At 43.3% G+C, this 12,500-nt stretch overlaps 1 protein-coding gene across 1 annotated transcript in view; it reads left to right on the top strand.

Moving 5' to 3' along the window:
• The window catches only part of spag9b (sperm associated antigen 9b), a 40,517-nt gene extending 29,257 nt beyond the window's left edge, over positions 1–11,260 (top strand). The window contains exons 18-29 of the mRNA XM_078290615.1: positions 392–563; positions 1,379–1,600; positions 1,862–2,018; positions 2,166–2,294; positions 2,381–2,461; positions 2,631–2,698; positions 2,810–2,958; positions 3,663–3,834; positions 4,028–4,141; positions 7,596–7,775; positions 8,325–8,450; positions 8,542–11,260. Coding sequence (XP_078146741.1) covers positions 392–563; positions 1,379–1,600; positions 1,862–2,018; positions 2,166–2,294; positions 2,381–2,461; positions 2,631–2,698; positions 2,810–2,958; positions 3,663–3,834; positions 4,028–4,141; positions 7,596–7,775; positions 8,325–8,450; positions 8,542–8,660 — 1,689 coding nt within the window. The 3' untranslated portion in view covers positions 8,661–11,260. The remainder of the gene's footprint in view (positions 1–391; positions 564–1,378; positions 1,601–1,861; positions 2,019–2,165; positions 2,295–2,380; positions 2,462–2,630; positions 2,699–2,809; positions 2,959–3,662; positions 3,835–4,027; positions 4,142–7,595; positions 7,776–8,324; positions 8,451–8,541) is intronic.
• Positions 11,261–12,500: the final 1,240 nt, after the last annotated feature.

The following is a 12,500-nucleotide window of genomic DNA, read 5'->3' as shown; positions in this document are numbered from 1 at the left end:
AGGTCTGGACACCCAAAAATCCGCTTTTGCTCACATTTCTGTCGGATCTTCATAACCAGATATGGAAGTTGTGCAGACTCACTATGATTTTGAATTCTATGTAGACTATTCCCAGTCCAGCCACAATACGTATACAAGCAATGTAAATAGATGGAGGGGGGGGGGGTTACTTTAAATAATGAATAAATACAGCCACAGGAGACTCATAACAGCTGTACAGGTCAACTGTGGACGTACAGCAATATAAAAAAAAAATGAAATCTCAGAAATCATGTTGAAAGTGTAACTGTTGCCACAAAACACACACATAATCACATACACATAATGTTTCATATTAACAAGTGTACCGAACACTTCTTTCTCATCTCTTCCTTCGTCTGTGTGTGTGCAGGAGCAGCAGAAGGAGTTGCGGCAGCAGGAGGAGCTGTCGTCGCTGGTGTGGATTTGCACCAGCACCCAAGCCACCACTAAAGTCATCGTCATTGACGCCAACCAGCCTGGAAACATCCTGGAGAGCTTCTTTGTTTGCAACTCCCATGTCCTTTGCATCGCCAGCGTACCAGGTCAGTGGATGACTGTGTGCATCAGTGTCCCTGCAAATCCACACAGGGGAAGGTTGGATGTTATTTTATGAAGGGGCTATTTCTGTGATTTATTTATATTTACATTAGATTAGATTAAACTTCAATGATCCCTTTGCGGAAATTGGGTCATCACAGCAGCAGAGAATAGGATATAGATAAGATTAAGGCAAGTAAGAGAGTACTGAAGATGATACAATAAATTATAACAAAGGAACCAATTGAAAGTAACACAGCAAATAAATAAAGATGCAGCGCATTCACTGATGGATTTACAGATTGAAGCAGATTTTCATCATGTGTACAAATTGGAGAACAAACAACCAGAACTGTGTCCATATTATAAGCTTTTTGCATTATTAGATTTACAGATGGAGGGAACGTGCAGAGCGTGCCGATGTACATTGTTAGCTATCACCTTGTGAAATTTACAGATGGTGTAGAAGGTATAAGCTACATACAGAAATGAGTCTGGATATGCAAATGTGGCTTTGCAACATGAACCCATTCCATTTTCTTTGATCCCCGCAAATGAAATCAGGGTGACAACTATGAATCCGTCTCCTTCCTTTTGTTTGTTTGTTTGTCAGTGTGTCACATATCTCAGACACCACTGATCACATTTTGACTAAACTTGGAGATATGATGCAGCTTACCAAAATTACAGGTCAAAACAAGGTGATGTATTTGTTACTGATTGGCCCAGAGAGGGACTGCATCATTCATGAGGGACGACATGATTACTGTTATGTCATGATTTTGTTTATGTTTGTTTTTATACGCATATTATTATTCAGGTGCAAGAGAGACGGACTACCCAGCTGGCGAGGAGGTGTCGCAGAACTCGGAGGCGGGACCAGTGGGAGATGGCAGCATGTCAACAACCAGCTCGGCCAATAGCAGCTCAGCAGGCGGGGACGGCATGCTTGGAGGCATCACTGTGGTTGGCTGTACTGCTGAGGGGGCAGCAGCCGTTCCTCAGACAGCAGACAGTCCGTCAGAGGGAGACGGAGAAACAGGTAAGAAATGTCGGTTTCACTAATGATGGTTGACCCACTTGCACTATCTGACCCCCTTTCAGGCTAAGTTGTCTAAGTACACCAAACTGGCTTTCAAATACTTTCCTGTGATTATCTAAACGTTCTTGCACTCATTGTCCTGGCAAACCCCACCCAGCTGGCACCTACAGTAATGAGGTCAAAACAAACCATAAATATTACCTGAAAATATTATTCGCCCCAGTTTGCTAGGAAGTCATCTTCTCATTGTGTCTCCTACAGAATCTAGGCCAGCAGAGGAAGCAACTGAGGCGACAGAGGCCAGCGCCGGGCCTGCTGACCAGAGAGAAGGCCTGAGGGGAGTCTATACCGAACATGTCTTCACTGATCCACTGGGAGCCCAGCAGCCAGCAGAGACTCCAGCCAACTACACACAGAGGTAACATCGCGAGGTCCATTATCCATTGTCCAATGCTAGATGTCTAGCTGCTACCTGATAGGCACACACTCAGCACATAGATATGTACACACCCATAAACTCTGATAATAACGCTCAGTATTATTTCATGTTGTCTCTGATCATCAGGGAGTGTGATCTTGTAAAAGACGGTGTGAGTTCAAACTCCAACTCAGAGGAGCAGGACCTGATGAGAGAAGAGGCCCAGAAGATGAGCAGCGTTCTGCCCACAATGTGGCTGGGGGCGCAGAATGGATGGTAAGTTTTTTCTGTCCAGTCTACTTTATATGACCAGAATTCAAGAAATCCAACCACTAACTAGATGCTCCTTGTCTGATTCCCAGTGTGTATGTCCACTCCTCTGTGGCTCAGTGGAAGAAGTGTCTCCATTCTATAAAGCTGAAAGACTCCATCCTCGGCATAGTGTGAGTACATTCATCTAAATGACATCTTTAGGTTTTAATCATATGGGCCGTTGATTCCCTGTCACCTTTTCTTATTTCCCCCTCATTTTCCAGATAGAAACAGTATTTCCCTACTCCCAGACACTCAGTACCTGGCTTGTGATAATGGCATTGCTATTCTCTCCCATAGGCATGTGAAAGGGCGAGTACTGGTCGGTCTTTCTGACGGCACTTTAGCCATCTTCCACAGAGGAGTAGGTGAGGGGACACAAGCTTTGCGACCTGCTTCTACAAATAAAGTAATATGTATTTAATGTGGGATTTATCCAGCAATATGAGCAAGCCTCTTGTCTTTCCTTTGTTTTTCAGACGGACAGTGGGACCTGACCAACTACCATCTGTTAGACTTGGGGAGACCCCACCACTCCATCCGCTGCATGACCGTAGTGCATGACAAGGTGTGGTGTGGCTACAGGAACAAGATCTACGTGGTGCAGCCCAAAGCCATGAGGATAGAGGTACAATAAGACTCTGACCCCAATCCTTGTGTCAGTAGCTGGGTGTCTAACCAAATATTTTGATGCAAATTATGGTGTATGGAATTAGAAAAACTGAATGGAAAAAGTAAAGTTCAATATAGTGAAGTCAAGTTTATGAATTTATTAATTTAGCCCTTTATCACAAGCATGTTGAAAAGGGATAAAAGGCCTACCTATCCTAACCAGCCGAGCCAATCATAGAAGCCTCAGTGAAGACAAGGGAAGATATCATTTCCTCAATATCATAAAGGTTTTACACTTGACTGAGGCAGAAAAGTTTTTTGTTGCTAAGGAAATTTTGTCATGAATAGAATGCATAGAATAGAAATGCATTTGTCAAATAAAACAACAGTTGTGGCAGTTATTAAGTTATTAAGTTAATTTCTTTGGTTTTGTCTTCATACAGCATGAAATAATATTACGTGACATTAGCTGATGTGAAAAAACAGTAACACAATCAATTCTTTAAATGTAATCAAATGTTCTGGCCATTTTTTCTAGTGGTATTTTTCTAGTTTTCTGTTTTTTCTGACCGTTCTAAGTTCAGGAAGATTATTTAATAGTTTCGACCCAGCTTATGGAAACGTACATTTTATTTTTTGACGACATTTGAAAAAGCTACTTTAAAGCTACTTCACATTCACTTGCTTTAACTAAAACATTTTTTTTTCTGCCCCCTGCAGAAGTCATTCGACGCCCACCCCCGTAAGGAGAGCCAGGTACGTCAGCTGGCCTGGGACGGTGACGGCATCTGGGTGTCCATCAGACTGGACTCCACTCTCAGGCTGTTCCACGCCCACACCTACCAGCACCTGCAGGACGTCGACATCGAGCCCTATGTCAGCAAGATGCTGGGTCAGTTCAGCACATGTTCAGTCTCTCTATTAAGCTTCTACTATTGATCTGTCCTCTGTGAAACAAAAGAAACATGCCTTAAACGTATTTGTGGATGAGTGTCTCAGGGTGTGGCTCAGGGTTTGACAAAGATTTTTATGATTCAAACAGCTCAGATTTGGTTTGTAATATTTTCTCTGTGTGTTTCTCTCAGGTACGGGGAAGCTGGGCTTCTCATTTGTGCGGATCACGGCTCTCACGGTGTCATGTAACCGTCTCTGGATCGGCACCGGCAACGGAGTCATCATCTCGATCCCTCTGACAGACAGTGAGTGAAAGTTAAGCTTGATTTTCAGGTGCCAAAATTTCTGCTGGACTCAGCCTCCAAGAAACTACTTAACAATCAATTCTCACACTGCTCAGTTCTCTCTCTGCTGCCTGTATATCTGCACTTCTCCATCGTGATGCATGTACTCAGTGTTGCACACACATAGATTGCTTCACTTTTTTTTATTAGTTTCTACAAGATGAGATTATTTTTCCCATGACGCAGACACTCACCACAGGCAACTAATGCTAAATGAATACTGCGTTGTCATGGTATTTTACTCACCAACAGGAGCCCTGCATGACAAACTACATATACCTTATATCAGGGTTAGCCAACATGGTGCCCGCGAGCGCCTGGTCGCCCGCAGGGAGCCAGTGAGTCGCCCGCAGGGCACGTTCTAAAAATAGCATGAGTCACCGGTAGAGCTCGGTCTAAAAATAGCCTAAATCGTCTTTATTTTATTTATTTTTTTCAATAACACTTGCATGAATGTAGAAAATAACTAGTTTAACATTGCATATAACATTTTAAAAACATAAATTTATTATGTATGTATAATTTATACCCCGTCTGGGGTCAAAGTTTAGCTTGACGTTACGTCGCGCGTCACCTCTTCTCACCTTCTCACTCGTTGATTCTATGCCAGCTAGCTACGATGATGAGCTAACTAAGTTAGGCTATTAACGGCGTGAACAATGGCAGAAAAGCGGAAGAAAAAAACATACCACTTTCACGAGCAGTGGGAGGAAGAGTTCTTCTTCACAACAGTGAAAGAAAAGAGTGTATGTCTCATTTGTGGGGCGACTGTGGCGACGGCGAAGCGACACAACATAGAGAGGCACTTCAGTACATGCCACAAGAACTTCAATGCTAGCTACCCGCCAGGTAGCTCATTACGGGTAGAAAAAGCCCGTGAGTTAAAGGCAGCTTTGGGCAAACAGCAATCTTTTTTCACCAGGCCGGTGAAAAAGTCCCAAGCAGCAACGGAAGCTTCGTTTAGAGCTGCACATTTTTTGACAAAGAACAAGAAACCTTTTTCGGATGGCAATGTACTGAAAGGAGCAATGACAGTGATCGCAAACACCTTGTTCAAAGACGAGAAGAATGGGCCCGAAGTCATCTCCGCTCTCTCCGACGTCCAATTGGGGGCAAGTACAATCGCCAGAAGAGTGTCAGCTATGTCCGAGAACTTGACAGAGCAGCTGGACCGAGATCTGAGTACGTGCAGGTGGTTTAGCATCCAGTGCGACGAGTCAGTGGACACCAGCAGTACGGCGCAGCTGATGGTGTTTGTACGAATGGTATTCCATGATTTATCCACGAAAGAGGAACTCCTGACACTACTGCCCCTGAAGACAACAACAAGGGGGGTTGATATCTACGACGTGGTGAAGGGGTATTTCGTGGAGAAAAAGGTACTGTTGGAAAAGCTGGTGTCTGTGACAACAGACGGTGCCCCCGCGATGACCGGCCGTCACACAGGCTTCGTCGCGCAATGCAAAGGTGACCCAGATTTCCCCAAATTTCTACATTACCACTGCATCATTCACCAGCAGGCGATATGTGCAAAAGTGATGGGCTTTGATCACATAATGACTCCGGTCATAAAGATCATAAACAGCATCCGCGCCAAAGCTAAACAACACAGGTCATTCAAGGTTCTGTTGGAGGAGCTGTCAGCTGAATATGGTGACCTGTTACTACACACTGAAATCCGATGGCTCAGCAGGGGAAGGGTTTTGCAGCGTTTTTTATCACTTTTGGGTGAAATCAAAGAGTTCATGGAATCCAGAGGGGAGGACGCCTCGCTGCTTCAGGACACTGAGTGGATACTAGACCTTGCATTTCTAACGGACATCACTGGGAAACTGAACCATTTGAACTGTGAACTGCAAGGCAAAGGTAAGACTGTCTCTGACATGATCAGTGCTGTAAACGCATTTAAAGCCAAGATGAACATTTTCTCATTTACATTTACAGAGAAAGAAATTGCTGCACTTTCCCTCTGTGCAGTCAGTGCTGAATGACAATGCTTCTGCATCTGGGGCCTTGGACAGGGCTGCAGAAAAGTACTCTCAACTCATAAATAGACTTGGGCAAGAGTTCGAAGACAGGTTCTGTGACTTTGATAAGCTGGAGCCATGTGTGTCATTCATTTCAAATCCTTTCATGCAAGTGGACATGACATGCATTGCTGAGCAACTAAGTGCAGCATTCAACTTGGATGCTGGTGAGGTAGAGATGGAAATTCTCACGTTGCAAAGTGACATTCACCTCAAAGCCCACCAGGGCTCGCCAAACTTTTGGTGCCTTGTGGACCCAGAAAAGTACAAAGGTGTATTCACAGCAGCTATGAAAGTTGCCTGTCTTTTTGGTTCAACCTATCTGTGTGAATCAGCCTTTTCTGATATGAACTTCATTAAGAACAAACACAGAACACGCCTTACTGATGCACATCTAGAAGACTCAATCAGAGTTGCAGTGTCAAGTTATATCCCTGATTACATTGCACTTGTGAACAGTATGCAATGCCAAGCTTCCCACTAAAAGACCTTTACAGCTAACTCTGTCTGTCTGCCATTTGGTAGTGTACAGTGGGTTTATCAGAGCTTATTCACTGAAAAACACGGTTGATGAGAGCAGTGAAAGTGAAATGTTTGTGTTATGTGTGAGAATATGGGAAAAAAACTATGCCATGTCTGAATTATTTCAATCTAATTGTTGAGATTAACAGAGAAATCATTAAACTTGCATGTTTAAATATATATATCTGTGTTTTCCTATGATCACTTGGTAAAACATTATTAATAATGATTGTGAGGAATCATTAACAGTAATTAGTGAACATAGACAGACAGTCTCCTAATATATGTAACCTATTAAATGCATAATATTCATTATTTAAAGGTAAACTGAGCAAATTTATATTATTCGGGAAGATTATATCAAACAAGTAGCCCTCCATATTACTCTCTACCGTTCAGGTAGCTCTCAGTCTCAAAAAGGTTGGTGACCCCTGCCTTATATCCATAAATCTGTAGGTTTTCAGCACACTTGGTCACTCATAAACCTATTTTTGAAATTATTCATCTTTTTAATATTTCATAATGAAAGTAAACCCACTGGAGTGACTGGCTAGTTTCACATCAGTGTTGTCGGGTTCCTGAATGACATCCTCTATACATTATTTATCCGTACTAGGGTTCGAACGGTATTCATATTTCAAGTCTGTTACTGATATTTTTGGCTTGAAGCTGCTGATAGATATTTTGTGTCAATATTGAAGGTTTAAATTTGATGGTGTTGACACCAAAAAATTACATTTCAGTTCTTCCCCCAGATTTATATTCTTGTCAGGGTGGAGAAGTCTGTGAAACAGCATTTTGACCACAGGACACTAAAACACATACCTTGTTTCTTTCCCCCTCTCTCATATCCACTATTCCTTCAGCAGCCAACAAGCTAACCACAGGACCAGGAAACCATCCAGGAAGTGTAGTTCGCGTCTACGGCGACGACAACAGCGACAAAGTGACGGCCGGCACCTTTGTTCCCTACTGCTCCATGGCTCACGCTCAGCTCTGTTTCCACGGTCACCGGGACGCTGTCAAGTTCTTCACCGCCGTCCCAGGTAATCACAAACCTGTCTACACATCTATGACTTTGTTCTTATTTGTTTGTTGGTTTGTGTGACTTTTGTTTTTGTGTTTACTCTGCTATCAAACCTTATGGTATAAAACATTTTAGACAGATCAAATCTGTTCTTCATTGTGCAGTGTTTGATTAATAAAAACATTTCTTTCTTCATTTCTTTAACTATGCATCTTCACATTTTAGCTGCAATTTTTGGCACAACTCCCAGAATCCTCTTTTCAAATGCAAATGTATTTTGATGGAATCACCCATTGGGAGAACGTAATTCTGGGTTCTTCATCTATTAGTTTGCAAGGACTGTTGCCATACAGTGATGTATACATACATGCTTAAAATTAGTGTATTCTACGTAGAAGTGTTAATGGCAGCTGAGCAACTGGAGAGCCAGAGAGCTGAGACACATTCAAATAAGCTAACAATTAATTAGGTGTATATGTCAGCAGCACCACAAAGGCCCTGTAAGACTGGACACAATCTGTACTTGTTTGGAAAGTGTTATTTACTGTTTGCGGTCCTGTGTATTCAGGTCATGCAATCCCGTCAGGCGGAGGTGAGGCAGCGGGTGACAAGGCGACAGATGCCCCTTCTCAGGAGGGAACCAGGTCCGTGTTGGTAATGAGCGGAGGAGAAGGCTACATTGACTTCAGGATGGGTGAGTATGTGAAGTGAAATGGATAAAATCACTGGTTACTGCTACAGTAAATCCTAAAGCTAACATGAGTTTCTTCCCTGTGTGTTCGTAGGCGACGAGGCTGGCGAGCCGGAGGAGGTGGTGGAGCCCCCCATGAAGCTGCAGCCCTTCCTGGCCAAAGCCGAGCGCAGCCACCTCATCGTCTGGCAGGTCCTGGTCAACGACGACTGAACTCTGACACCTCCGACCCGCGACGCCCGACTTCGCCTTTCCCCTCAAGCGCGCTAGCTACCGCGGAGGAGGAGCTCAGGTGGACGGTTCCCCCCTGCAGAAGGCACAAGTCTAAGATCGGCACTTTCTCCTCAAGTACTCACCTGAAGCATAAGGGTGAAGTAAGCAAAAACTGATCTTTCTCAGCGGTAAACTCGACTGGAGGAGCAGTCCAAACAGATTCACACAACTGCATGTTTATTTTGTTTTATTTACTTGTTTTCTCCTATTTTTTTTTTTAAATCTTTGTTTTGTTTATTGTTTTCCTTTTTTTTATTTCATGGATTGGAATTGAAATCCATTATTATGCCTCTTGCTCTTTTAATATTATTTGAAGCAATGCTATTATTGAATACAAAACCATTACTTTTTTGTTTGTTTGTTTTATTTGCTCAGATAATTTTCCAACTGACAATTTCAGGTTACCTCCCCTAGTCCAGATACTGTGTGCTGATGCTGGACTCACCTGCATCATCAATCACCTGTATGTCCCCCAGTGTCCAATAATAATGTAAGGATGGGGCAATCGCATGTGGGAGCCAATCGAAAAAAGACAAATCCCAGATCCCATTTCAATGATGATTTAAAAATTATTTTTTTTTTTTTCCTTGAGAACTTGGCTTTTGATTGTATGCAAGACGGTTTAATCGATTGCCAGTTGTCTCCGGGTCTGGATCTTGTTTAAGACAAATGCAATACATCACAGACTTATCTTGTTAGCAGCTGCTGGAGCAGAGGACGGCCCTGTTGAAAGACTCGTCTTCGTGTCCGACCCATCCTTGAGGTAGCGGTTATCTTTTTTTAGGTTAGAGACTGACGATGCCGTTGACAAAACCCCTAATTATGTAGTGAAAAGCAACAGCTACCTCTGCATCTACTACTACTCTACTACATATATCCTCCCTTCCTTGAAGTAAGAAGAGATCTGTTTTGGTTGGAATGGTGAAAGATTCTTAGACCATTGTTTGACTTTAATTAGATATTGTACGAGTTGTTACCTCAAGGAAGGAAGGAAGGAAGGAAGGAAGGGCGTGTTGTAGAAGTATTTGAACAGTCGCCGGTCCTCTGCTCCCCGGTCTCCCCTCCCACCAGCTAGAGCTAGTAGACACTTTACAAATATCTACGACTGCCTTAGGTATCGAGGTTTGACAGAACTAAGTTATAGACTTTTCAAGTGTGACAAAGTATTTATTCTTTTGTGAAAGAATGTTACATGTTTGCTACCAAAGGAAAATGAATTAAAGATTGATAGATCGCGACATGCTGAAATAATTGTCTCATCTCCCCCCCCGTAACACGGCACCTTTCAGCAGCATGTTTGATTCTGCCTCCCTGTAGATAACAAGCAAGTCTTTGTAACAGAAACCCTGGTGTATAGATAGATATATTTTTAGACTTTAATATTTGCAAAACGATGGCAAATATTCTTTGGGTATGAGAGAAGAGAACATGCTGGACCTATTGCTATGAGAAATGTACAATGAGACGATAAACAAGCAGGAACATTGAGGATTGCCTAAACTTCCTCAAACTCTTATCTTGACATTTAGAGGTCAAAAACTCAAGGCTGACATTTTTGGTTTCGCAGCGCCGTTCGAGCCCCTTTTTGTACATTTACGATGCTGATTAACTGAAGTTCTCAGCGAGATTCCCTCCTCATGCGTCTGGCAAACATCGATTCTTTCAGAAAATGTTTTAAGCCTATTTTTATGAACTTTTTGTATGTGTTGTCTTTTAGACCGCTTTCTCTCAAATGGCAGCCTGACTCCATCTAGCACACGCCGTCTGGCCTGGCCGGCACGGGTGCACCAGATGTCGGGCAGGGTGTCATTTGAGACGCGCCCTGTCTGTCTTGCCTCTGTGTACCAGTAGACTGTACTGGTATCTGTTCTGTTTTTTTCTCTGTATTGTATGAGAGGAAGCCTGTCCTCATGCGAGCGAGTGTATGTGTGTGCATGTCTCTTCTCTCCAGGAGAGGAGAGAAACGTATTGCAGTTTAGCCATTTCAGTATTTATTTCAATGAATGAGCCTTTGCAATTCAGAATGTAACTTTGTACATTGAATATGAATATATATATGATTATATGTGTGTATGAAACACGGAAATGGCTTGGGTTTATTGTTTTGACAACGGTTGTTGCTGTTGAAATGAATTTGAATTTGATTGGGAGGGGGGTCACTTTACTGAGCTATGCACTATCTCTAGGGGAGCGGAGGTGAATGAGGGGGGTTTGTCTTTTGTATGTAGAGCGCCCCGGGTAGAGCTCGCCCTCACATACTGACACAACCAAGTTTTCAATCTCTAAGTGGGAAAAAGTCTGGTAAAACTGGGGGGGGGCAACTTCCATCCCACCATAGCCGATTTCAGGAAACTCGCCCTCAAACGTCGGGAAGTCCCGCCCTCCTCCGTCAATCCCACCCACACATGCTTGTCACTGACTTGGCGGTGACTCCCATCCCGACCCGAGTTAGCAGTACGCGCACCACCTTGTACTTCCACAGCATCTCTAGCCTTACTTATTTTTAACAATCAAATAAACCGACTTTTGTGGGCAAACTCCTCAGCGTGTTTGTTGTTGTTTGTTATGTTTCTAGTCTTGAGATTCAGCGATGCGCCAAGGAGCCGGGGCTTTCATCCTGGTAGAAGTTTGTTTACCTGTGGGCTGGGGCGCTGCAAGGTGAAAGTCAAGGGCGGTAACACAAACACACATCTCTCCGCCCCGCCCGACGCTATGCGCCGCCACAATATTGATTTTTTTCTGTAGCGGGGAAGATACAAAAAATTTAGAAGGCGTCTCATATTGCTGTGAAATTGTGTCCCTTATGACTACAGCGGTGTGTAGGTAGCCCAGGTTCAGTCTGCAGTATCGGGTCAACAATATGAGCCGGTGGTTATAATGAAACCTTTGCATTATGCACAGCGTGTGCTTGGGGTCGTCCCACAACTCATCTGTTAGGTAAACACATTTGCAGTCGCATTACCTGAATGCAGCCCAGGCACTTTTCTTCACCGACACTAGGTGGTGTGGTCGAGCTACAGTCCAAAAAGTGTTTTCCCAGTGACTTTATTAGAAAGACAGGAGCACCCCTCCCCTGCCTGTGATTGGCCTGCCACCGCTCTATTCAAGGCCTTGGTTCCAGCCCATTGAACGAGGCTGAAGTGGAGCTTAGCAGGCTGAAAGACAGATAGAGAGGCTTTAATCTCTTCCCAAGCTCTTCGGAGAACGCCTGGCTGTCATGGATCACAGTAATGATAGTGTAGTAGGAGAGTAAGGAGTGGATGTACAGTACCATGTACACATACAGTATGCCTGGTGGCTGTGGTGTCAGTTTGCTTGTTGTCATTGTGTGAAAAACTTGTATCTCCAAAGTGTCATCTTTTCAGAAACTAGGAAAAACAACCTTGTTTTTAGCTTGATGCATTTTTGAGTTTATCCAATGGGTTTTGACAACTTTCTCAACCCATAAAAAACCATGTAATCCTTCAACTGAAGATAAAACATGAGTTGCCAGGTTTTCACATAATAACAATGTGCTCTTTTCTCTTTACCTCTCCAGCTGTCAGCTCAGCCTTGTTCTTACAAGAGGATGGATACTGACAGCACACACACACACACACACACAAACAACTGCACTATGACCGGTGGTCAGTCGGTGATCAAGAGGCAACACAACCGCCAATATGAACAAAAATCTATTATATTTTCAGAAAAGAATTCATGAATGCTTTTTAAACGGTGGTTCTTAGCATGCTTTCCTAAAAATATCATTGATTTTCGTCATATAATTATGACAAAAAT

The sequence above is a fragment of the Centroberyx gerrardi genome, chromosome 20 (genome assembly GCF_048128805.1).
Source record: "Centroberyx gerrardi isolate f3 chromosome 20, fCenGer3.hap1.cur.20231027, whole genome shotgun sequence".
NCBI classification, from domain to species: Eukaryota; Metazoa; Chordata; class Actinopteri; order Beryciformes; family Berycidae; genus Centroberyx; species Centroberyx gerrardi.
This window is presented reverse-complemented; position numbering and strand designations above follow the sequence as displayed.